The following is a 26,644-nucleotide window of genomic DNA, read 5'->3' on the forward strand; positions in this document are numbered from 1 at the left end:
GAAATCCCTAACAGCAAATTTTATTTATGATTGAAGTTAAGGATTATTTTTAATGCATGCTGAGAAAAGAGTAATATTCAAACTTATAGGTTACTATCTGATAAGGAATACAAGACGATGTTGGGAAAGGCTTTGGCATACACAACTACTGGAACCAGGTTATCAGAACACTACTATTGGAACATTGTTATCAGAACACTTACATATCACCTACTTTTATATCACACCAATTTCATGGACAGCTCATCTTCTAACTCCTCACTGGCTATTTGAGTAACAGCATTCAAGGTTAAATGCTAAGACTGGGGAGTATGGAAGAAATACAGAAGTGGTAAGCATCACATTTCAGAGCCTATATATATGAATACAACATTAAGTTTAATTAAGAAAGAGTATTTCAACTTTTTTCTGAAACAACATTTGGCAATGTTTAGCGCATGAGAAGACACTGCTTTGGTCCATCCACTCTTTCCAGCTTTTCAAAGTGTTTCCTGGCATTGCGGATGTTGATCAGAGTAGCTGCGGAAGCTGAGGGTAGGGGTGGGGGAGATACCCAACAGAATAAGTACGGGCAGCCAAAGGAATGTCTGACTAGTAAAAACAAACAAGAGAGAGCCAAATCCCTCATAATATATGTCACCAAGAACATACAGAAATAGGAGGTCCCAAGTTAACCAGAGTTTAATTTTTTTGAATAAGTAGATTTGTTTATATTATAAACACAAAATTTCCAAAATAAATTTTCAAAATCTTTTGGTTTGGGGCAAATACTATAAAACCCATTATCTTATGTTGCATTTTAATATTAACCTAAGGCAGGAAAAGCCAGTGGATCAGAGATAATTTAAAATTCTGGGAACACCCAGGAAATACTGCTAGAACCTTTATTTCAATGGTTGTGACGGATACAGCTATTATGGCATGGAAGCGCCAAATATTTCCCTTTATGCCCATAACATAATTATGGGAATACAGTACTTAGGAATATACAATGACATATAAAATGGTTCAACATTTAATAGTTCAGAGCTTAGACTGACTAGTCTTTTAAAAATTCCATACCATATGGAGCATAAATCATACATTTTGGTTCTCTTTTCTTTAAAATCCCTAGATTTAGCAACTTGATTTTTGAAGTTCCCATGAAGAACACATAATACCCTGGAGTCTAAATTATTTTTAAGCTTCAAAGTATAAGTCTATTAAATAAAAAACTGTTTACCACTAGTACTAAAATATTTTTTTTTATTATGGTAAATATACATAACAATAAATTTACCATTTTAGTCATTTTTAAATGTACAGGTCAGTGGCATTAAGTAGATTCACACTGTTGTGCAACCATCCCCACTACAAAATAGTTTTTCAGTATCTAATAAAGTACTACCTCTAGAGCAATTAGTTTAAAGAATATGTGGCTTTGAACATATGTCAGCTAAGTTTAAACTTACGAATGGATGGATCAGACATCACAACCATCACATAAGTGTTGGATGTAAAGATATCAATGAAAGCAGCAAAGTTAGAGTTCCTGACTTCCATGCTCTGGAAAGAGGCAGCCAGCTTGCTATAGGAGAAAGGAGAAAAGTGAGTAAACATAAAATAACAGCAATATAAGAAATTCTTATCTTTTATGTTAAACATTTTCATAGCATTATACCTCACTTCACCACTTCATGAATACAGTTAATCACTAACCCCTCTTTGTTTTCTAAGGAAACTCTAATGCTGAATTTAACATATTTTGGAAAGTGACTTAGACAGAAAGTGGGTTAGGACTTGATATTGACTGTGAAATGAAAGTGGGTTTAGACCTAGATCCATGTTAAAAATCATGTTACAAAAAGTTTCTCTAATATTTAAGAATATTTAATACTTAAGTTTAAATTTCCCTATCATTGAGATTAATAATTATGTCTTTTGAATGTTATATTGAAATTTAAAAAATGATCCTATTTCTTTGAAAACAAACAAGATAATTACATTTGAATGTAATTTGCTATTTCTTCTTAAAAATATTAGCATAAACATTCCAGAAAGTCTCAAAGTGTGCTAAGGCATAAAAGGAGTAAACTTATACCTATTCTATTATCTGGGCATCAAAGTTGTACCAGGATAATAATTTTGATTATTAAAGCTTTACTAAATTATGATGTTCAGCCATTCTTTTTTCCTATATTCGCAATGCTAAGATTCAAATTGTATTTAGTCAAAGCTCAGACAATATGATATTTCTAGACTCTGTATTTTGTACTATTTCCGAATCAGTACCTCACTATTTTAGTTACTATAGTTTTACAGTAAATTTTGGAATTTGGTAGGGTAAATTCTCCTCCTTCTTATTCAAAACTCTCTTGGACATTTTCTGTTTATTTCCTCCCAAATCATATCAAACATCTTGAAAGGGCACTCTAGATATTTTTCACACGCTTCTTCTGTATCAATTGAGTGTGCATTAAAGAACAATGACTTTCACCTAAGTCAACTGTAGGCTCCCTTGGAGTTTAGCTTTCTTTTCAAAGGAACTATTCTGAATATAGAAGTGAAGTCCACTATAGTTATTTGAACCTCTCAAAAATGACAGTAAATTTTTCAGGGATAAACAGGTCACACAAGATCTCTTACCTGCAGCTCAGCTTAAACTGCTTAATAATGTTGCTGATTTTTTCAAATCTGTGAGCATCACGCTGCTCTTTACACTGATAGTGAGAAATTACCTATAAAAAAGAGCAAGCCCTTTAAATCAATGCAGTGTAGTCATATCACCTCTGCTACTCCTCAAGGCAGACATCTGTCAGTCTTTTGGTCACCCTGATTTTCAGGGTAAACTTGGCACCTGGCTTACTGTCTCTTTTCCTCGGTCCTATATCCTGCCAAGATTTTGCATAATTTCAACATCCCTATGGATGATCCATCCAGTACCATTTGGTTATTATTTTATCACACCATTTAAGTATTATCTAATTTGGTTCACTGCTGTTCTTTCTCACTTACTTTAATCATTAAATATACATCTTTTTTCAATATTTCACAGGATGGTCTTTGATTAAAAACAAGTACAAATCAAAAAGGAAAAAGAGGGGCTGGCCCCGTGGCTGAGTGGTTAAGTTCGCGCGCTCCGCTGCAGGCGGCCCAGTGTTTCGTTGGTTCGAATCCTGGGCGGGGACATGGCACTGCTCATCAAACCACGCTGAGGCAGCGTCCCACATGCCACAACTAGAAGGACCCACAACGAAGAATATACAACTATGTACTGGGGGGCTTTGGGGAGAAACAGGAAAAAAATAAAATCTTTAAAAAAAAATCATTCTCAATAACATATTAAAAAAAAAAAGGAAAAAGAAAAATTTTTAGCTGTTCTTGAGGTATACTTAACGTTAATTATAATGAAGGCTATAACAAAGTAGCTTTTGGTATTATATTTAAAAAGCATAACTAAATGAGTCTAACCTCTGAGGATTTACTATTTATAAATGAATGTATTCATGATATACACCCATGCCATCTGAAATTACTTTCCCTCACACTTTCAGGTTTTATTAAAACCACACAAGTATTTCCTATAGGCTGAATATACAGATGTAAAGTTTTTAGTAGAAAGCAAAACTGAGTCACTCATCAGAAGAAATTCACAGGGCAATTCTCTGAAACCATGTGAAACTTTCAAAACATAATTCCTAGACCAATGATGGAACTGGTTCCCCTTGCTTGACTTCAACTCTCTCAGTGAAAATGGTCAATCACACCTAAACTTGGTCTTCAAGAGAAACAAAAGACACCTGTAACTCTTAGTGAATAACAAGCAGCTTATATGAGGTTAACCCCTATGATCATGTGTGGTGGATGTAGCAGGGGAATACTGCTGAAAGAGAATTCTGCTGTGGCATGTACATCAAGACAGACAGAATAGTTCACTTGCTTCTTGCTATTCACACTAGCATGAAAAATAGGACTCAGGGTGGCATAATTCCAAGCAAGTGACCCCTGCCAATAGGCTAAGACAGACAGACACTCTGGTTAGGACTCCTTGCCTCAGGTGTACCAGCTAGAAGGAAGGATGACTCGCAAATATATTTACATTTACAAACAATGTTTTCACAAAGGAAGGAGGAAAAATTGCACTCTGCATTCTCTGCCCTCTGTTGCCATATTAGCAAAAGGATCCAATGTTTAATTAACATTAATAGCAATGTTTTATATATATATATAATAATAATAATAGTGACATGCTAAGCTATGTGCTAGGGCTTGATGTTGCCTTGTCCCATTTTAATCTACACATAAAACCTACGATATAGACATTATTATCTCCATTTTATAGAAGGGGAACCAAGCTCAGAGAGATTAAAAAATGTGTCTAAAATCATCAAGCATTGGTAGAGCTCAGAAACAAATTATTTACTGTGAGCTGTTCTTAGAGTTACATTTACTAAGGTGATCAGCAATGACTTGTGCAATGCTTTGTGACATCTCAAATTAGTTTCTATTACTGTTATTTAGAAATTTTACTTATAAATATAGGTATTTGCACCCCCCTCAGGGCCATACACACAGTAGACTCTAATATAGTTAAGTTGAATTTATAAGAAAAATAGAAATATCAACAAGCTCCTAACTCCTTCCACCTCTCCATCTGAACTCTTAGCTACGTCACTGAGTTGACCATTTTATCTCTTCCATGTTAAAAGTTTTCAGCTCAGTCTTTTGGAGAAAGAAGTGGAATGCAAGTTTTCTCAAAGGGAAAACTCTCATTTCATAATAAAAGTCATAGGAAATAGGAACCCTTTAACAAAAATGAACAATTATTAGCAGAAATAATCTAAGCTGTGTAGTAAGGCATACCTGCAAAAATGTACGTTTTACTATTAAAGAGCTACACGCCAAAGGACTTCTTTCAGGTCATTTGCTGACAACACTTATAAATAAGGCTATGCATGCTAAAGTAATGACAAGAGGGAAAAAGGTTCTTCCTGAAAATGGGAACGTGTTGTTTTCTGTTGCTGAGTAGAAGAAGGTAAGAGTGAAGTACGTATGCAGAGCAGAAAGTTCTCACCAGAAAAGTAGCTCTCTCAAAGAGAAGCACTTCATCAGCCTCGATAATTTCAGCAAAATTCCTTAGGTTCATTTCCAGCTGCTGAACATTGGGAATCAGCTGATAAACAATGCTGGACCAAGCCTAACAGAACAGAAGCACAGTGTAATATTATTAACAGATAGCCAGTCCCAGACCTGCGTAAATGAGTAAGTACACTAAAACATATGGACAGCAAAATATGGTAATAATTGAGTCTAAAGCAAATATTGATAACAAATATAACACAAATAAAATGAGAAAAAGATAATATTTGATTTTTATCCTTTAGTTGGATTTTTTTTACATTTTACTTTTTTTTACATTTTGTCAAATGCAGGAGAAACTTCTTTCCATTGATAATTAAAAATAAACAAATGATTTAATTCCATCATGTTGCCTTAGGAAAAGTTGAAAACTCTGATCTACTGGGCTAAAAAGCTTCTAATCCAGCCATTCAACAAATATTTAAGTCCAACAGAGTAGAGTGCTCTAAGATCAGAATCTAATAATGCTACATTTAACATACATCCAAAAATCAATTTTGTGAAAATATTAGAGCCACACAAACGGCCCCTCCTCTCAATGGGATAACATACAAGAGAAATTAGTGGCATTATCATTCCAAAAGGCTTCTTGTCAGCTGTATAAATTACTGATCCAATTGAGTTAAAAATGGTCCACTGCGTGTTTGCCTAAAACTGACTTCATCCAGAGGAGTACAGCTAATGTAAAGGAGTTGAAATTAACCACACACTCCCTCTATTCTCTTAAGGCTCTTTTATTTGACTTTCCATTATAATACTTCCTTCAATCTTATTCCAATTTGTCTGGTATGGTGTACAATGTTCTTCTCTCCTCTACTAGAGGGCAGGAACCTGGTCTTAGTCATTTGTGTGTCCAACAGCATCAAGCAGATATGAAACGAGTGCTTGTAGAATAAAACAATATAAAAGTTTGTCAGCTCTATGCAACATTGATGTAAGAGATAGTAGTGTCATGTTTTTGTTCCAATTAGTTTTATTACTTAAGCATGGGGGTTCGGGTTCCAAGATCCCAGGTCGGTGTTAATGTCACTGCTGAATTTACCTTGGAGAAGGCACCAAAGCTAACCACAGCAGAGACATTGTCACTCACAGCAGTGTTGTGATTAGCCAATTGTCTTTGGTCGTGTTATGTATTGCCATCCTTCACACCGCAGTTGGTTCTTATCAGTGCGTGATGTCCATCCTTATTCACGGTTACCTGTTCTATGGGAATAAGGCTTTGAGAGAAATTCGGCCCAAATTAATCTAGAACAGTATTTCTTTGACAGGCATCTCAAAATGATCTGTTATTAGAGTGAGGCTGGGTCAACATAATATTGGGGAAAAAATGAATTAGTTAAAAAAATAAATCAATGGCTATTGTTAAAGTCCAACGGTTTTTCTCCTTGGCAAGTCAGGTTTCTGTGCTTCTGGTTGTAGACACTTGTCAGATGCAGTTGATACTGAGGCTGTAGCTACCATTGATGGAGAAGGATGCTTTCCCACCCAGAGTCAGACTTGTCAATGGATACCAGAAGTAGTATGAGGAAAGGTCTGACCACAGGAGGACCCAAAAGGAGCCAGTCTTTCAAATCACTAGATCGGTAGAAGAAAGGGAGGAAGGAGGATAAGCAGCCTATGTGCCAATAAGGTAATTTTAGCTTCATCCATAACACAGCTACTGTTGGAACCTCTACAACTACTGCAAGCAGTGTGGTATCCATTCCGGCAATGAGAATAATCTTTCTGGTTGAAAAAAATGCTAGTCTCCAATTTGGCATGAAAGTTGAAGCTCCCATACTCCAGACATAATATGTCTCATTCTAAGACTCCTTTCTCCAATCTCTCTCCTAAATATTTTTCTTCTATTGCTGTCCAAACTTAGGCATAATAGCTTATATCCTGTAGAGGTATCTGAATATTACACAAGGCTCCAATCAGCATTGAGACCACAACAGGTCAAAATGGATGATGGCCAGTGAAACTTCTGCTTTCACGAAGATCAGTGTCAAATTTATCATAACCAAACTGGCTAACTCAGTCTGATTTGGTAGGTATGTCAACCCAATCTAAGATAAAAACCAAAATCTCTTAAGGTTAAGTCTGATATTTTTCAAACAATTTATTGTAGATTATTTCATTTTTTAGTTCAACACATCTAGATGGCTATGAAAGAGTTCAAAATCTTTTAGTTTTGATAATACCCTTCTAGCTTTTTTTGTGGTCTTAAAATGAGGGAACTCAGGGAAACATACACACCTTATAGAGAGTTTCATCCCAGATAGATGTTCGGAAACAAGAACATTCCAATGGGCGAGACAAACGCCTCAGATCTTCTTCTCGCTCTTTAAAAATCTGAATTAAAAAGCCCAACATATTGATTAACACATAACAGCTGTCCTCTTTCATAGCAAAATCTAAGATATAACTGTTTCAGCATATTTTAAACAGGAGCATTTCCTCTTTCCTCAGAGGAATTTTTCAGTGTGAACATTATTTCACAAACTGGGATGGCAGGAATGATTTCAGATAAGGTCTAAAAGTACAACAGTTACTATAATTCTTCAGGCCCATGCTGTTTGTGCTGAGTACTCACTGAGAGCACTATGTTAGAAAATAAAATTTACCATACTGAGGAGTCTTAATAAAATATATCTAACATTCCAAATCACCCAACCTGGGTCATTTAAAAGATAACTATCCCACATCAAGATTTTGTACACAAAAATACTTTAACCTATGCAGATCTCTTTCTCTTTCACACACATACATGCATAAACTCATATATATTATTTCTGTATGGACTGTATTTATTTGGCTATATAGATATAACACCCCAGACACACATAAATATCTATCCATCTTGGATATGTCTCTATGTATATATGCCCACATATACATGGAAAAATATCTATTTATACAAATATATATATACACAGATATTTTCCATGACTGAGTGGGTCTCTAGTGAGTTTGTGTATACACTGTGATAGTTAATTTTATGTATCAACCTGGCTAGGCCATGGTACCCAGACACTGGGTCAAACATGAGTTTAGGTGTTGCTGTGAAGATATATTTTAGGTAAGATTAATATTTAAATCAGTAGACTGAGTAAAGCAGATTCCCCTCCATAATGTGGGTGGCTTTATGCAATCAGTTGAAGGCCCTAAGAGAAAAAGACTGCCATCCACCAAGAAGAGAGAATTCTACCTCCAGATTGTCTTCTTAATAGAGCTGTAACATCACCCCTTTCCTGAGTCTCCAGCCTATCAGCCTGCCCTGCAGATTTCAAACGTGCCAGCCTCTATAATGCTGTGAAGTCAATTCCTTAAAATTAGTCAAACAATCAATCTATATACAGATACAAATACACACACACACTTCTTATTGGTTCTATTTCTCTGAGGAACCCTGACTAATACACACATAATAGAAGGAAACATCTATATTGTTTGAACTTGATAGTTAAGGAAGCATTCTAGCCATTTTTAGTTCAAAACTTCTGAATCTTTAGTTCAAAAGCCTAAATCTTTAATGAAATAGAGTATACTTTTCTTAATTAAGTTTAAAATCCCACAAAGAACATTAATGTATCTTTAGGCATATTTATAGAGGCATTTAGAAAACAGTAAGTTGATCACTAAAAATGAGAAGTAATTAGAAAATGCATACAGAGCTCATTTGTTGGAATGCTCTAGGTTTTTCTATTGCAAATTGGGACAGGGCATGAAGTGATTTTTAAAGGAAACAAAACAACAGCAGCAAGAATAACAATAACAAAACCCTCACAATCTCAAGACCCAAGCTACATACAGGATTTTATGCTGAATTAAAATAGAATTAATACTTAGTGAGAGAGAGAAAAGAAGAAGATACTAAAAAAATCTAGATACTCAAAAGTAGTTTTTGGAGTCAAATAGAGAACCCTGTCAAGTGCTTTTTGAAAACCTGTAAGCTAACCTAGAAACATCAAAACATACCCAACGCTGGAACACTGGAGGCAATCCTGTAACTAGTTACAGAAAAAAAGTATTCCTGACCACAGCTATTACCAAAAAACCCCTTTAGTTAAATAAAGGGTATCCTTAGACTCCTACGCTCCAACCCAAAGGGGAACTGTATTCTTCTACATCAGCAGCATGCAGGCATACCTCATTTTATTGCACTTCACTTTATTGTACTTTGCAGACATTGTCCTTTTTTACAAGACTCTCCACCAGCAAAAAGATTATGACTCACTGAAGGCGCAGATGACAGTTAGCATTTTTTAGCAATAAGGTATTTCTTAAGATATGTACATTATTTTCTTAGGCTATTGCACCTAATAGACTACAGTATAGTGTAAACATAACTTTTATATGCACTGGGAAACCAAAAAGTTTGTGTAACTTGCTTTATTGTGATATTTGCTTTATTGTGGTGGTCTGGAACAAAATACACAATATCTCCGAGGTATTCCTGTATTCTAAAACTGCTTTCCTCAGCTTTACCCTTGGAAATAGAGGATCTTCTCTTTCAGCTTAGACTTTAAAATCCAATCTTCTTATTTTATATTAAGCAAACTAAAGCTAGACTATATTTGTGACTTGCCAATCCTGGGGTCTCATAGCTAGAAAGAAGTCTGACCTTTCTACTGTGTCTTCTCTGGTTTAAATTTACATGCACTAACTCCCATGGTAGAAAAGAAGAGAAATATACCATATCGGTGCAGTTATGAGGGATTTGGCATTGTGACTAACACAGTGTGGCTGGCACTTGTATTGGTGCATACCGGTTTCCTCGATTAACCTAGTGACAGCTGTGACCTTGCTTCATCTCACCCCTGGTAGGTCTTCTAGCCTTGACAGTAACTGCCAGCTTTGAAGATCAGTAAAACAGGGGCAGCAAACATATTAAAAAAAATAAAACGGCTTCTTGGTGATATCACATGGTCAGGTTCCTTACCTAAATGTGAAAATTATTTGCTAAATTAATATGATCTTTCCCTTACAATGGAAAATTTGTTTATGAGCATTTTAAAACACAAATGACAAAACTTTATTTTGAAAGTTTCTGTGAGATTTTCTTCCTGAAAAAAGAATGATACAAATTTACCTATACTTCTATAAAGGAAGTTTACAAAGCATGTCAACCATTTGGTGCATCTTCCTTTCTGTTTCTTACCAGGTCCCGTTGATCTTCCTGTACCAGATCCATTTTGTGCACCAAGCAAAAGATTTTGGCATCTGGAGAGTTCTGCAGAATGGCTTCCAGGCATGACTGGTAATAGTGCATATCCTTTTCCAGTTCACGGCTCTCCACATCAAAGACATAAATCAGAACCTCCACATTTCGGAAGATGTTGTCTCGTTGGCTAGTGAAATAATTTTCCATGAAGGTGTCCTGTCTAGAAGGCAAAAAATAATCTAGGTAGTAAGCAAGTCCTCAGTTTAGTCACTCCTATTTACAATCTATTTTTGTTGACTTAATCAATGTAAAAGATAATCTTAAGGCTTCAAATTAAAGGGGAAATAACAGCAAATCAGATTGGCCTCATCTTACTTCCTGAGCCACACCCTGTACCACCAATTGCCCCTCTTTGTCTTCAAAATACACTTTGATCTTCCCTCAGTTCTAGTGGCCCATGGTTTATCCACTGAGGGGCCTTTATACATGCTGTTCACTCTGTCTCACATGCTATCCTCCTACCTCTACATCTAATTAACTCCTACTTGTCCCTTTAGATTTCAGTTCAATCCATACTTCCTCACTGAAACCTTTATCCCTGTCCTCTCTGACTTGGGCAAATCCAGGTACCATAGGCCCTTATACCAACACACCGTTTTGTTTTCTTTCTGTGAGGAAGATTGGCCCTGAGCTAACATCTGTTGCCAATCTTCCTCTTTTTGCTTGAGGAAGATTGTCGCTGAGCTAACATCTGTGCCAATCTTCCTCTACTTTATGCGGGATGCTGCCACAGCATGGCTTGATGAGTGGTGCTAGGTCTGCGTCTGGGATCCGAACCTGAGAACCCCAGGCTGTGAAAGCAGAGTATGTGAACTTAGCCACTGTGCCACCGGCCCGGCCCCCACATTGTTCTTATTTTTAACACTTACCACAAGTGTGATACTACACGTTTGTGTATTTCATTAATGGCAATTCACTTCCCTAGACAGCAAGTTTTATGAAGGCAAGGATCATGTCTGTTACTATTTGCCATTGTTTCCCAGCTTTCAGCACAGAGCCTGCCATAGAGTAGGTGCTCAATGAATATTTATTGAATGACTAACTAGTAAAATATTCTAAACTATATGAAAATAATTCCAAGATAACTTTTTAGCAGAATGTTGCTCTTTGCTCCTTAGGCTGTGTGCTGCTTCCCAAGAAGTTCTCAATTACCAGCTGCCTAGCAGAAAACAGTAGAGTTTTGTTGTGAAAAATAATCATGAACCCAGTTTCTAGTTCTGCACTTTGCTATTAATTAGCTGTATGACCTTGGGAGATTCATAATCTCACTTGACCTCAGCTCCTTTATCTGTAAAAATGATAACATCTTAGTGCCTAAAAGCAAGGGACTTGGACCAATCTCTTGACATAGATTACAGAATTAGAAGCAATGATAATGAGGAATGATTTGTATAGAGAGAGCTGCTAGGGTGTTAAGTGTTAAGTGATCCATCTGCTAGCAGTCATGGAATCATTTTCTTTTTGTTTTTTTTTTTAGCATTGTTTTTAATGAGTTTTAGTCCAGAATACAAAGCAAGGTGCTAGCTGTTGCCTCAATATTAATACAATTTTAAACAACGGCTTTTTCTTCCCCCATAAAGGCAAGTTAGATAAGTGTATGAGAAGGACAGGATGAGACATTCATTGAATCTATTTTTGAAAAATCACCCTGAAAGCTAGTAGCACTCTTCACCCAACACCTGCCCTATTTATTGATTCAAATTCTGGGACTTTCTTGATCTGACAGATATTGTGGGACAATTTCTCTTTTGAGACTTTTAGCATGTAAGGGTCATTTTTCTTGGTTTTGTTGCTCATCTCATTGAACTTTCATCTCTGGATGAGTAAGGAAGCCAGCATGGTTCTTTATGAGTTCTTCTGAGGAACTCTGATTGTGACAGTTCTCACTTTGGTATATGCCTGCAGGCCATACTCTCCCAGCTCCTGGCCATTCCCAGACATCTTGTAGCTACCAAATAGTGACTGGGCCCTAAACACGTCATAGCAGTTGATCCACACAGTGCCAGCCTAGAGGGCTTGGGACAGATACTTGGCCTTGTCCAAGTCCTTCATGAAGACAGCTACGGCCAGCTTATACTTGGAATTGTTGGCTCTCCCAACGACTTCCTCTATGGTCTTCAACTTCAGGATCTGCATCACTGGCCCAAAGATCTGCTCCTTTGCGACTATCATGCCATCTTGCACATCTCCAAACACGGTGGGCTGGATGAAGTAGCCATGGTCAGCAGCTGTCCCTCCACCACACAGCAGCTTCGCCCCCCTCTTCCTTCCCAGATTTGATATTGCCCAGGACCTTCTTAAACTGAGTTTCATCCACCTGTGGCCCCTGCTTGGTCTGGCTGTCAAAGGGGTTCCTGACCACACCAGACCGAGACCGGGCCTGGGCAACGCTGTGCTCCACAAACTCAGTGTAAACATCCTCCTGCACAAAGGTCCGGGAGCCCCCACAGCAGCACTGGCCCTGGCTGAAGAACAGGGCAAAGTGGGTCTGCTCCACCGCCCAGTCCATATCAGCATCTGACATTATGGATATTGGGGCTTTTCCCTCCAAGCTCCAGGGTGACTTTCTTGAGGTTACCTCTCCCCACAGCAACCTAGATTAGGTGGCTAACCTCAGTGGAGCCTGTGAAAGTCACTTTGTCCACATCCTCATGGGAGGCAATGGTAGCCCCAGCCATGGGGCCAAATCCAAGAACAATATTGACCACACCAGGGGGAAAGCCAGCCTCCTTAATCAAGTTGGCCACATAGAGGGCAGTGAGTGGAGTCTGCTCAGCCACCTTCATTACAACCACGTTTCCAGTTGCCAAGGCCTGGGCCCAGTTTCCATGCTTGCATGAAGAGCGGGAAGTTCCATGGAATGATCTGCCTGCACACCCCCACAGGTTCATGCAGGGTGTAGCTGAAGAAGTCCCCATCGATGAGAATGGTTTTCCCATGGTACTACTCGGCCCAGCTGGCATAATAACGGAGACATTTGAGGACCATGTCCAAATCCACCAGGTAAGAGATAACATACGGCTTGCCATTATCCAGGGTCTCCAAGGCTGCCAGGTAGGTCTGGTCCCACTCAATCAGATCGGCCAGGTGGTTTAGCAGCCGACCCCTGTTGGACGCATCCATGCAGTGCCAGGGCAAGCCAAGCTGAAAGGTGGCCCGGGCAGCCTTCACTGCCCTGTCCACATCTTCCTTGTCACCTGTAGCTACCCAACAGATGACCTCCCCAGTGGACGGATTGACGGTAGGGAATGTTTTCTTGCTGATGGCATCATGCCACTCCTTGTTTATGAAGATCTGGTTGTAGAAGACCTCGGGCTGCTGGCTGGGGGCCAGCACGGCCTAGGTGGTAGTGGCTGACAGGAGGCGATGGCCCAGGCGGGGCCTGAAGCCGGCGGCGGCAAGGGCAGTAGCACACAACATGCTGCGGTGGGACCGGGAGTGCAGGGCCATAGAATCATTTCCTTACAGACTGTTTGGCTATTTCGTTATTCTTTCAACAAATACTCACTGAGCACCTACTCCACACCTGGCTCTATGCTAGGAGCTGGGAAACACTGAGCTAACAATATCTATTTTGTGAGGCATTTGCTATGTGTTTTTTTTGGTTTTGGTTTTACTTTTTTGCTGAGGAAGATTCGCCCTGAGCAAACATCCATGCCAATCTTCCTCTACTTTTTAGTATGTGGGCTACCAGCACAGTATGGCCGCTAACAGAGTGGTATAGGTCTACACTCAGGAACTGAACTCGGACTGCCCAAGTGGAGCACGCTAAATTTAACCACTAGGCCACTGGGGCTGACCCATATACATTTATATATATATTATCTTACTTAATTATCAAAACAACCCTATGAATTGGTATCATCATTACCCCTATTGTACAGATGAAGAAACTGTGGCTTAGAGAATTTAAATGATCTACTCAAAATAACACAGCTAACAAAGCTGAGATACCCCAATCTAACTCCAAAGCCTAGGCTCCTAACAACTGTACACTACATGCTGCTGCTTCAGCACAGAGATGCAAATAGCCATAGGGTAGGGAATAATACCCGTATACAAGCACAGTGAATGTGCATTTGTGATGAGATATTCCAGAAGCGACTTGGCAGTGAGAGGAAAAACTGTCTCTTATTCCTCCAACAGTGAGTATCTCAGCTGGAGAATATGTGCTCAGGTCCGATCTACGGTTCTTAGACTGCCTGGAGATGATAACTGAAATAACAAAGAATGTGCTGGTATGGTGTGATGTCTAAGAGCTCAACACTGGTGTTAGGCTTGCTGAATAGAAACCTAACTTCTTCACCGGCAAAAGAGAGGGATAATCTATCCTATATTACAGATATCTAGATTCAGCTTATTTTAGTGCTGCTAAAACATGTCACATACAGAGGGCATTCTCACAATTACATAAAAGTCAGAGATCTTTAAACAAGTGCTCATTCTGAAGTAATTTCTAGCCAATGTTTCTACTATAAGTGATAGTTACTCAAGCGTATTCTCTGTGCTGATTATACTAGATGCCATGATTACTGCCACTGACCTCACAAACAAGTAAGCAGATGATACTTACCCACCACAGTCCCACAGGTTCAATACCAGGTTTCCCAGAAATCGAACATGAGAATGTTCTACATCAACTGGAAGACAAATATGCCGAATCTAGTAATTGTAGCATGTGAAATGAAATTCAAAATAAGCAAAGCACTAACCCATGGAATTTAGAAGGACCAAAGTGGAGTGAAATGCTCAAAGCCACAACAAGAAGGTGATTTTCAGCTTAGTAGCGTGGTTTAGTGGCAAGATGGGCACCTAAACTACCCTGAGCTACAGAACTGACTCTCGTATAAGTCATTTTACTCTCAGCAGCTTATAATACTCAGTTTATAATACTCTAATTATAATACTAATGTTAAAATTTCAACAAGACAGAGACATATACCATTTAATAGCTCTTCCCTGACTCACCTGCCCCACCAACACCCTCCCTCCAAAATTAAAAAATTACAATAAAAACCAAATACAAAACAAACATAAAACATAACCAAACTTACTCCCTCTATTGATTTCATTATTTTGATTAATGACCCTACTATTTTCCCAATTTGTGGGGGGTCATTTTGGACTCCTCTGTCCACATTCAATTCATTGCTATTCCTTTGTAATCCCTCTCAATTCCACTCATTTTACAACCTGCCAGTAACATTAAGGAAAGCCCTGACCTTCTCAACTACAATAGCTCCATAATTACCTCCCACCAGGAAGCCTTACCCACTTTACTTCATCCTATAGACTACTGCGAGGTTCATCTTCTTAACACCACTTTGAACATGTCACTCCCCATTCAAAAAATTTTCAATGGTTCCTCCATGCCTATAGGGGGGGGCATTCAAGGTCCTTCAGAATTTGGCTTCCAATCTACCTTTATAATCTCGAATGATTCACATTAATAAAGCCTTTTGCTCCAGTCCAATTTGGTTTATTCATAGTCCTCCCAAACCCCACTATCTCCCCAACCCCAAAACACCTTACATCAGGGGTCGCAAACTTGCTAATAGGGGCCAAGCCAGTAAACATACAAGAGCAAATTTGATCATGTATGGAGAGTAAACATCCACCCAAGGAGACAATGGAGTGGGTGGCAGTTACTCAACTCTAGCTCATTTGCCAGGCAGGAATGTGGGCTCAGGATTACCAGATCTTTAAATTTCTCAATAGTAGTGGGAAATCCAGATTTTTATGGAAACTTTTACATATTGATAACTAATTCCAAATTTTATAAACATTGCACAGGCCAAACAAAACACATCTATAGGCCTCATCCAGCATATAGGCTGCCTGTTTGCGACCTCTGCCTTACACTTCCCTCCCCACCCTATGCTTGGCCTACTCTGTCCATCTGCCTAGAAAGTCCTCCCCACTTTTCTTTCAAAGTTAGATTCATCTTTTAAGACCCAGCTTAAATCCCATTTCCTTTAAAAGCCCTACCTGGCCACCCCCACTTACCGTCATCACTCCCTCTGAATTCATTCAAACATATATTAAGCATCTACTCTCTGCCAGGCACTAAAAATCACAAGGAAGAATAATGAAAATTCTTATCCTGGAAATTTCTCAAAGTCTAACAATTATCATCTTTACCATTTGTGTAATAGTCAATCACACAGTGGTGTTTCTTCTATGACTATCATGAAGCTGTTGATTAAATTGACTGCTATCTAACTTTTGCAATTTTATCTTCTCATAAACTAGATCACAAGCAGCAAAGCATTATTTTAAAAAACATGGGCATTGGAGTCAAATAGTTCTTAGTTCAAATACCAGCTCTACCTCTCTCTGTGTGACCTTGGGCAAGTCACTTAACCTCTGAGTATTAGTTTCCACTTCTATTAAAAAGGTGGGAAGCATACTATTGACCTCACAGGTTTGGTGTGAGGATTAAAGCAGTTACTATACATGAAGTGCCTGGCACGTAGTAGGTGCTCAAACTACTTCCCTTCTCCCCTTTACTTCCCCCTCCTTGGAAAAGGAATCATATCTTACATGTCTTTGTATTTCCAACAGAGTCTACGAGAGAGTAGGTGCTCAAACTGCTATTAATTTGAAGACTATGTAAACGGTCTAGTACTAAAAAAAAATGGAAAGAAGTACTACTGAGAAAGGGAAAGACAATAACAAAAGAAGTGACAGGATTCAGTGACTGTTTAGATATGGAGCACATGGGATAGAAATCTGGTTTCTACTTGCATACCATAGAAATTGTTCTCATTAAGTGACCAATGGCCCCATTACCAAATCCAGTGGACTTTTTAGTCCTTGTCTTACTTTCTGAAGCATGACACTGTTGACTACTCTTTTCTCAAAAAATTCTCTTCTCTTGGCCTCTGATATCATACCTACAACCTCTCTGGCAGATCCTCCTTCACAGGCTCCTATTCTTCTTTCTGTCCCTTAAATGTTGGAGTTCTTCAGGATTCCATCTTTAGCCACCTACTCTTCTCTCTACGTATTCTGTTCCTAGGCAAGCTAATCTATTTATATTATTTTACTTACCATTTGGATACTGATAACTCATAAATATGTATCTCTAATACAGATTTCTCTCCTCCCTTTCTGAATCATACATTGGACATCTCCACTTGAATAAACCACAAGTATCCCAAACTCAGTGTATCCAAAAATAACTCATTATCTCCCCATTCTTCCTACAAGATCTATTCCTCTTTCGATCTTCTCCATCTCAGTGAATTTAACCAGTTGCCTAGGCCAAAACCTTAATTTCATTGTTGAGTCCACTCTTTCCCCACCTTTCCTACAAAACCTATCAGCAAGTCCCACTGACACTACCTCTTAAATATATCCCAAATCCATTTGCTTGTAACCATATCCACTACCACCACCCTAACCCAAGTTAAGCCCCCATCATCTCTTACCTGGTCTACTAAAATAGTTTACTAATTTGTCAACCTGTTTCTACCCTTGCCTCCCTCCAATCTATCCTCCATATTACAGATATAGTCTCTCCAAAAATGCAGATTTTCTATTCCATTCTTCTTTAAAAAGAAAAAAAAAAAAACATGTCTCTGTATATATATAGGATTGTATACATCCAAAAAAAAAAAGGAAGGCCAGAAGTATAACCTCAAACTACTAATGGTGGTTGTCTCTAGGAAGTAGGCCTGAGAATGAGGGAAGAAGTTGACTTTCTATACTTCTGTAATGTTTGAATTTTTCGCAAGTATTACTTTTGTAAATAAAATTGAAAATTAAAAATCATAAAATCTGATGTTACTTTTCCATTTAAAACTTTCTAGGGGCTGCCCTCTACCCTCAGTTAAAACTACATGACTTGGCTTATAAGGCACTTTATCATCTAACCCCCCACTTTCTTCCTCCCTCTTTAGTCTCATGTCTCCTATATGGCCCTCTGGCTCTCCTATTCTTCCTGTCCTGCTATCATAAGAGCAACTAAAAATAACCAAAAACAGAGTTTGGGGAGTCACATACACTTATGGGGCAGAAAGAAGAAAATATTCTTTTTTTTCTTAAAATAGGGGGAGGGATGGTTAAACATAAAGGAAGAAAACCAGGGCAATAAAGCATTAAATGAAAGCCAAGGGAACAGAGAATTTTGAGAAGGTAGGAAATCTTGGAGCCATCAACAGTGTTTGAGACTAAAATTCTTCATAATCATATTTTTATTGACAAGTTTACTATTCCAACAAACACATTTTAACAGCCCCCTAATAAATTAATTATACCACTATTTGGTATCCTTACTTCAAATTTCAAAACACAGTAGGCTCTAAGTTTAACAAAATAAAACTGGACTTTTTTTAGCAATGACAAACAGGAAAAATACTAAAACAGTAAAAGTGATGTAATATTTTAGAAGTACTCTTTTACTACTTTTAAAGAAAATCAGCAACTGTGTAAAAAGGAATAGCAAGTAAAAATCAATGCACTGTATGTTTTTTAATTAGTCTATAAGTTAAGAAGTAGAACACAGACCTTTCTTCAACAATGAAAAACTAGCTAATGATACACTAAAGCATTAAGGCCAACATAATATTTTAAAGTATACTTTTATTATCTTTAAGGAAATACAGTAATTGCTAACAAAGTATTATCAATAAAGGCCCACTTGAGATATCCTTAAGAGCAACAGCCCCATACAATTCACAGTGCCTGGCACACAGTAAGCTCCAGAAAAGCACTTGAATAAATGGCTTGCTTTAATGTATAGGGTTCATATAATTTGCAACATTCTGTTTGTATCTTTTTAATTATGCTGCTAGATTATTTCAAAGGTATTTTAAGTAGTTTGAATAGTTCTGAAATTTGGGTTGCAAGACTATTCACTAGACATAAGGTAGTAAATCAACTCTGCTGATTAGCTAAAAACAAAAATATTAATTGGACTAGAAAAAGGTGCTTCAATAAAATGTGTAGAACTTAAAACACAAAGAGAAAGAAGTCTGCCAGGAGTTGTGGCTGTAGCATAATGAACAGAGCAGGAGTGTAGATTGACATTCCAGATCTAATGCTTAATAGTTCAGTAAGCTTAACTTCTAGGTCATACTTTCTTCATCTATTAAAATGAAGTTAATATGAGGACTAAAGTATATAAAGAAGCATACAATAAACATTAGCTTCTCTAATCTACTGAAACCATATGATGATTAGGTCTAGATATTTAACTTGAAAGAATAGAAAAAAAAATTAAAATCTAGCAAATCAAGACAGGGAGAATTCTGGACAGGTATTTTCTAGAAAGAAGTCTCTCAAGGCATAACAGGCCATAGGACCTTGTCCTGACCAAAATTTTTGATGAATGACTTAGATGAAAACTAGATGAGATGCTTATCAAATGTACAAACTGCAGAGTTAGGAAGGATAGCTAATATATCAGATGAGAGAATAAGTAGCTAAAATGAAAATAGACCAACTCCTTTTCTATGGACAAGGAAACTGAGGCCCAGTGAGATGGTGATTTGCCCTAGACTTCAGAGTTAACAAACACAGGGTATAGGAACATATCATGGGCTAAAACAAACATAACTGAATAATTTAACAGAGATAAGCATGTATTCTTAGGTTGAAAATATGAACTGCACAAGAATCAGAAGGAAGATATGTGTTTTAATAACAATATATGTGAAAAAGAATTGCTTTTTTTTTAGTGTGACTCAGTATAAAGGCCACTCCACAAAAGGAGAGTAGGGACTAGACTGTGCTAACAGCAGTGAGATGCCCAGAACAAAAGATGTAATAGTCCTACTCTGTCCTCATCAGACCACATCTGCATTTAAGTCTCAGTGCTTTAAGGAAAATGCAGACACGTTCAAACAAGTCCCTTAAAAATGCTTAAAATGATGTCAAATGCGTAACAGATGGAGGAACTGGAGATGTTTAACTTAAGGAAAATAAGATTTGGGAGGCAAGGGATAGCTAGGATAGATTGAGACACTAACCATACTCAAATATTTATAGAGGCTCAAGAGAAGAGAAAGGGACTAGCTAATAGAAATAAAGGAAAATAGATTCTCGGCTTTAACTAAAAAATAGCTTTCTAACCATTAAAACTGCCCTAATTATGAGAGTCTGTGCTATACTCCATGCACTTTAAGAACAGAAATGAGGTTTCCTTCTCCTTTATATCCTAGGATCTGGAACATAAAGTGTTTTTAAAATGTGTGTTGTGCCTGAAACCAGAGTGAGATACCTTATGAAGTAGTGGGTGACTTGTCCCTAAAAGCAGTCAAGACGCTAGAAACTTATATCAGGAATATATGAAAGCCAGGTAGGGCAATGATTTTGTCACCCAGAAGCCAACGACCAATGCAGAATCCAGAAATATTCGGATGCTCCAAAATGAAATGGCATTACAGCCTAGAGACAGAAGGGATCTCCCAGGAGCATAGATCCACTGAACTGGCAGCCAGGGCAGCCTAGCTAGTCTATAGTAAGAAGCCAGATTTAATATTTAAACCATAAAAGGCGATCAAATATTTCTCAACTCAGAGCTGGAACTCCAGTGAGAACATCTATGCATATCCAGGAAGAGAAGCAGCAGAGTACAGATCAAGTTACCCTCCCTCCCGGCCCCAGCAGTTTACCTTTTAATGAAGGCTAGGACTAACCACTGCTTTAAAAATATCTTAGATTTTAGTGTTATGCTTGTTAATACCTATCAATTAGTTTCCCTTTATATAATAACAGTTAAAAACAAACCCCTGCCCCCCAAAAGAAACAAACAAAAGGGTCCCTATGCCTGTTTAAGAAAAAGCAGGGCAAAAAAGAAGTTGAACAAGGGCATCCCACTTGCTAAGCAACCAAGAAAGGAAAGAACCTCCCCAAGAAAGCGAACAATAGTAACCAGAATTAGGCCACACTCCTCTGAGAAGGAATTAAAAAAGAGGAAACATGCTCCAAAAGAAATCTCTCAACCTCTGTATCCCCAAGTTACTGCAACCAAGTGTGTTATGCAGATTAATAATAGTTAAGATCACCTGACTTTACAATAAGATAAAACATCTTACTTGTTGCACCAAGGCGACGTGTGTCTCTGGCAATATAATTTGCAAAGATAATAGATCTCATGCTGGTCTTACCAGACCCACTTTTACCCATCAGCAGCACCTAAGGACAAAGTGGTAAAAAAGAAAGAAAAGAAGTTAGCAATCTACAGCAAATGAAGTCTAAAGGGATCTATTTCTCTCCTGTACTTGATGTTTTACTAGAGTGATAGTACCAACACCCTGGAGTGGATACTTGTAACTAACTAGTTCCCCAATCAATGGTGAATGCAGATACCTGGAATTCCAGGGGCCAGGCACTTACCTGTCATGGGTCACACACGTGCTTGATGATAGTATTGCAGTGAATTTATTATGCTATTAATATTCACTATCATATCTTCAGAACCATGTTAAAGAAACACCATCTTGAGAGGAAAGTGAACCCTCATCTCTCATATTCTAATGTTTTATGCATTGAACTAGCTGGCAGGGAATTTCAGTAAAACTGAAAGTTCTTCCTCCTGCTCAAGGTTAACCTTTCCACCTTTGCCCCTGATCTCATCCCTTCCACTTACCTCCATGATTTTGTTCCATTAATTACTCTGTCTCTTTTTCTTTTCAAAAGTGTCCCATGGCCTATAGGATCAAATTCTTAAACTACATGTAAGACCCTCCTTGATCTGGCTTATCTACTCCTTTGCCCTCCTCTGTTGACCCTCCTGGGCTGGAACTTCAAGAGTCCAGTCATACTGAACTGAACTGCCTGTAGTACTTTTGACTGCTCCCAGATCTCCAGGGAGCCCTGCTCTACATCTTTGTTTCATGCTACACTCTATGCCATTAACTTTCCATTCCCTTTTCTTCCTTCAGCTAAGCTCCACTTATCCTTCAAGACTTGGTTCAGTAACCATCTCCTTAAGAGGTATTTCTGACCCCAATGCCCTAGGCTGGCTTAGGTGTGTCTCACCTCTGTCCTCCCACGGCACTCTTACAGTATTGCAAAGACCATAATGCATTGCAGTTATCTATTTTTTTTTTTTTTGGTCTGTCTCTCATAAGACTCTGAGCTCCTGAATGGCAGGGAGAATCCCCTTTGTATCTCCAGTGCCTAACATACAACAGATGCTCAAAATATGTTCTTCAAAAGAATGTGCAAGCTATCAAAACAAAGATACAAAACAAGCAAGTTTTTAACAATAAGAATTGTCCAACAGAAAGAGTGGCCTTATGCAGGTGAACAGCCTTCTTGTCAATATCATCATTTAACAAAGACTGAAAAACCTACCCAAGACGCTGTAGATTCTCACAGTAGGAGGGAATTAGGTAAGGTGACTTAAAAGTCTTCTCAAACTTAAAATTTATGAAATATAGTTCCAGTTCCCTTGCTTTTCCAATGAAGGGGTACATGTTCTATCTTCAATACCAAGATATTTTATAAAAATTTCTAATTACAAATAAGAGAGTATTCATGAAACTGCTCTGCACTCAGGCTCAATTTAATCTATTAAGCTATATAACTTAATCTCACTAAGGAGATGTTACTGATGAGCCAGTCTAAAGTTGTTACCAAAAAGTTTTCTTTTTCTTTTTTTTTTTTAGATTGGCACCTGAGGTAACAACTGTCACCAATCTTCTTTTTTTTTCTTCTCCCCAAAGCCCCCCAGTGTATAGTTGTATATTCTAGTTGTGAGTGCCTCTGGTTGTGCTATGTGGGACGCTGCCTCAACATGGCCTGACGAGCAGTGCCATGTCCGCACCCAGGATCCAAATCAGTGAAACCCCGGGCCACCAAAGCAGAGCATGCAAACTTAACCACTCGGCCACAGGGCTGGCCCCTGTTCTTATTCTTAAGGATGTAGAAATTTCTGGTGTTTTTAGGCATCCTTATTTTTTTTTCATGTGGCACGCTTTTTTTTTTTTTTCCGGTAAGGAAGATTGGCCCTGTGCTAACATCTGTTGCCAATCTTCCTCTTTTTTATTTTTCTCCCCAAAGCCCCCATACATAGTTGTATATCCCAGTTGTAAATCCTTCTAGTTCTTCTATGTGGGATGCCACCACAGCATGGCTTGGTAAGCAGTATGTAGGTCCACGCCCAGGATCTGAACTAGTGAACCCCAAGCCCCCGAAGCAGAGCACACAAACTTCACCACTACACCACTGGGCCAGCTGCTAGGCATCCTTATTGATAGCAACTTCAGACAGGCTCATCAAGAACATTCCTTCCAAATTGGAGTTATATAACTGAACTGTTAGATGAAGTTAAGGCTAAATATGGTACATTTCTTTTGTTAAGACATCTTATCTCAATTGCTTATGAAAGAATTACCAAGACTAAGTGTATTAGGTATTCATCTAAGTGCTCTACCTACATCTGCTCATTTAAACTTCACAACAATCCTAAGAGATAGGTAATGTTATTATCATCATTTTACAAATGAAGAAACTGAAAGCCCGAAATGTTCAGAAATTTGTTCAGAGCTGTGCTCTTACTGATTCTGCCTAAACCTGAAGGTGGAGCACAGTACCTTGGAAGGAGTGTTAAGAGCACAAGGGAAGGAGTGTTCAACTGTATCTGGAGAACTCATATAAGACCTTAAAGTGGCAATATTTGAGTTGGGTTTAACATAAATGTGCAGGCAGAGACCTGTGTAGTATGTGTGTATGGCTTGCACAAAATGCAAATTAATTTTTAAATTTGGAGAAGAAACAGATTCTGTATGGCTATGATAGGGTGCATACGTGTGGAAGATGGTTTAGTCAGGAGTAGATTTTTAAAGGGTATTCTACACAGTGAAGTCATTTGGATTTTATTCTATGGGCTTTGGGAAGTTACAAAAAGTTCTTAAGCATGTGAATGACCCGGTTAAATTTATATACTAGAAAAATTAAATCTGATAGCAAAGAAGGAGAAAAAAGTCAGAAGAACACATAGAAGGTTCCTGCAAGAGTCCAGAAAAGATGGTATACATACACCACAAATATATTTCCTGAATAGACACTTCTTACCTTTACCTTCATGTTTTTGATGTACCTAACACGTCTTACCTTTTTCTTCATGGCTGTATTTGGTAGCACCCACCTGTAGATATAAACCAAAAGACAGAGTTTCCATGATCCAATTGCCTTAGAAATTAGAATTAAAGAAATATAAATAAATGTGGAGGTGCAAAAGAGAATATTTAGTACAACAGCTGAATATAGCTGTGTGTAGGACCTCAGTCGAGTAGAGGCCTTCATTCTCTTAAATTATAAAAGTGGGTTTATGCTCCCTATCTCCTAATTACATGCTCAGGAGATAGCTCCTAGGAAGATTTATTTAGGAATACAAATGAGCCATTAAAATTCAAGATTCAATTTTTCATCTTAAAAAATTCATCAGAACATATACAAGTGCTTTAACAAATCAAACAATATTGTCATATTTGAATGTCCTCTATTTTTTTAAATTAGCCTCCTATTTTTAAAATCTGGAAGACTCTTTAGTCCTTCAGCTGTCCTTCCAAGTCATATTTCAGTCATCGCAGGCACAAAGCATATAAAATATAATTCTCAAATTCAAGTACAAATTGACACAGAAAGCACTCTCCAGCCACTGATCTTGGCCCGGGAAATGCCAACCCTCTTCCTAATCTCCTTATCCTCAATATGATGTCAAATCTCCTTTATTGATAATTCAAAGCAACTCAGAACTGCCTCCTCAATTCGAATACTTTCCCCCTCCTCGCCCCCGGCCCGCGGCCTGATTATCAGGCCCGTGCCAAAAGGTTGTTTCTACCCAGTTAGCAACCAGTCCTCTTTCCAGTTTATCCTGTCACCAAAACCATGATACCAATCAACCTTACTGGTAAATCGAAGCAATTCATCATGGGTGGGGTGTTCTAAGTCACAATACTCTACTCAATTAGAAAGCCCCCCACTTCCAAGTTTGACATAATACCCTTCACCCACCCAAGCGATCCTTCCGGTTCCCCTATGGGAGGATCCATTTTCGGCCCCAGATTCTCTTTCTCCATCTTTTTCTCAGAGTCAGATTCTTCCATCGTGCAACAAGTCCTTTCCAGTCCCTTCTAAATCCGCAGTACTCTTTTTCTTTTTTTTTCCTTGTTCACCCCCTCAGCCGCCTATTCTCATCTCCTGCGGCCCTTAGGCCTGCGCTATTCTTGCCTCCGCCTTTGTCCACTGGGGGGCTGCTTTACCCGCGGTTACCTTTACCGCCTGGAACTTGGCCTCAAGGCACGGCTGAGCAAGCCAGCTCAAAGGCTGTTTCGGTGGTGCAAAGGAAGAGATGGAGGATGGGAAGGAAAGAGGGGTGGGTGGGGGAGTCGTCTCGAGTTTGGGCCTCAGGCTCCAAGGTCTCGAAACCCAAAGGTGACTTCACCCGCAAAGAGGTAGGGACGACGAAGGCGAAGGTGGCAGAAAGAGCAGACCCGTGCTGTAGGGCACCCGTGCTGTAAGCGGTGAACGCCTCAACTGGCTCCTTGTTCCCGAGCTTGGCTGCCCAGGAGAGTCCGCCGTCGGCTACGGTTACGACCTAACCGCCAGCCCTTCAGGAGCCCAGGTACTTCACCGCAGCCACCCGACTGCAGGCCAAGATCACGTGGGCACCTGCCGTAAACCCGGAGCCTGTCACGAGACTGCCGCTACCCAAGGAGCGGGTGGGCTGGGAAGAATACCATAGAGACTGCGCCGAGAAAGACAGAGTGCCGCCTGTCGCCGTCACGTGGCCCCAGCTCTCACTAAGCTTGGGCCGGGGAGGGCGCTGTCCGCCAGAAGGTGCTTTCCTTGTAAGCCGGCCTAGTTCCACCCGCCAGCCGTAGAGAATTAAAGGAAACGGTTGCAATTGCAGTACCTTGAAGCTAGCCTTTTTTCGTTCTTTTAACTGCTATTTCACCTTTAGCGTTTTTCGGTGGGGAAGGAGGAGCATTGTCTTTGTCTTCCTGTTTTTTTAAATCTTTGTTTATTATTAGTCCCTGTAACCGAGTTTGTAATTGAGTTAACACAGCCAAAGTAACTACAACTGTGTCTTCTATATAGTAAGGGTACAATTAAAGTTTTTTATTGCTGGGACTAGGGATTCATTGGAGATTTTAGTACACACTCATCCCCTCACTTGTTTAAAACTGGTGGTAAGGGAAATAAATTCTCATATACCATAGTAAGAAGTCAATAGTCTAGAATTGACAGCTGAAGGACTACTGGTAGGTATATACATACTCTATCTAGATATAGAGACCACCAGAAAAGACGGCCGAAAGAGTTCAAAGGGGTTGTTTCTGGAGAGGGGCAGGGGATGGGAAG

At 38.9% G+C, this 26,644-nt stretch overlaps 1 protein-coding gene and 1 pseudogene across 2 annotated transcripts; both read right to left on the reverse strand.

The window, feature by feature from the left end:
• On the reverse strand, nt 1-26,031 carry RRAGB (Ras related GTP binding B). 2 transcript variants are annotated; one of them, XM_014826653.3, is made up of 11 exons: nt 25,295-26,031; nt 24,392-24,425; nt 21,367-21,466; nt 16,868-16,951; nt 14,898-14,964; nt 10,262-10,484; nt 7,357-7,452; nt 5,054-5,176; nt 2,626-2,717; nt 1,452-1,567; nt 1-528 (listed from the first exon to the last, which is right to left on the reverse strand). In XM_014826653.3, the coding sequence occupies exons 1-11, from the start codon at nt 25,384-25,386 to the stop codon at nt 431-433; spliced, it is 1,125 nt and encodes a 374-aa protein (XP_014682139.1). In that variant the 5' UTR covers nt 25,387-26,031; the 3' UTR covers nt 1-430. The 2 variants fall into 2 exon arrangements, with proteins under 2 accessions (XP_014682139.1, XP_014682140.1); XM_014826654.3 differs by lacking the exon at nt 16,868-16,951 and having other exon boundaries at nt 25,295-26,013.
• LOC106821785 (aldehyde dehydrogenase, mitochondrial-like) lies at nt 12,035-13,911 on the reverse strand (annotated as a pseudogene).
• Nucleotides 26,032-26,644: the final 613 nt, after the last annotated feature.

The sequence above is a fragment of the Equus asinus genome, chromosome X (genome assembly GCF_041296235.1).
Source record: "Equus asinus isolate D_3611 breed Donkey chromosome X, EquAss-T2T_v2, whole genome shotgun sequence".
NCBI classification, from domain to species: domain Eukaryota; kingdom Metazoa; phylum Chordata; class Mammalia; order Perissodactyla; family Equidae; genus Equus; species Equus asinus.

Coding starts and splice junctions, on each gene's coding strand:
- RRAGB (XM_014826653.3), bottom strand. CDS start 25,386: ATGGAAGAATCTGACTCTGAGAAAAAGATGGAGAAAGAGAATCTGGGG. Junction 16,952..21,366: donor ACGTCGCCTTGGTGCAACAA/GTAAGATGTTTT, acceptor ATTTTTTTTTAG/TACTAGACCGTTTACATAGT. Junction 5,177..7,356: donor GGGATGAAACTCTCTATAAG/GTGTGTATGTTT, acceptor CTGTTCTGTTAG/GCTTGGTCCAGCATTGTTTA.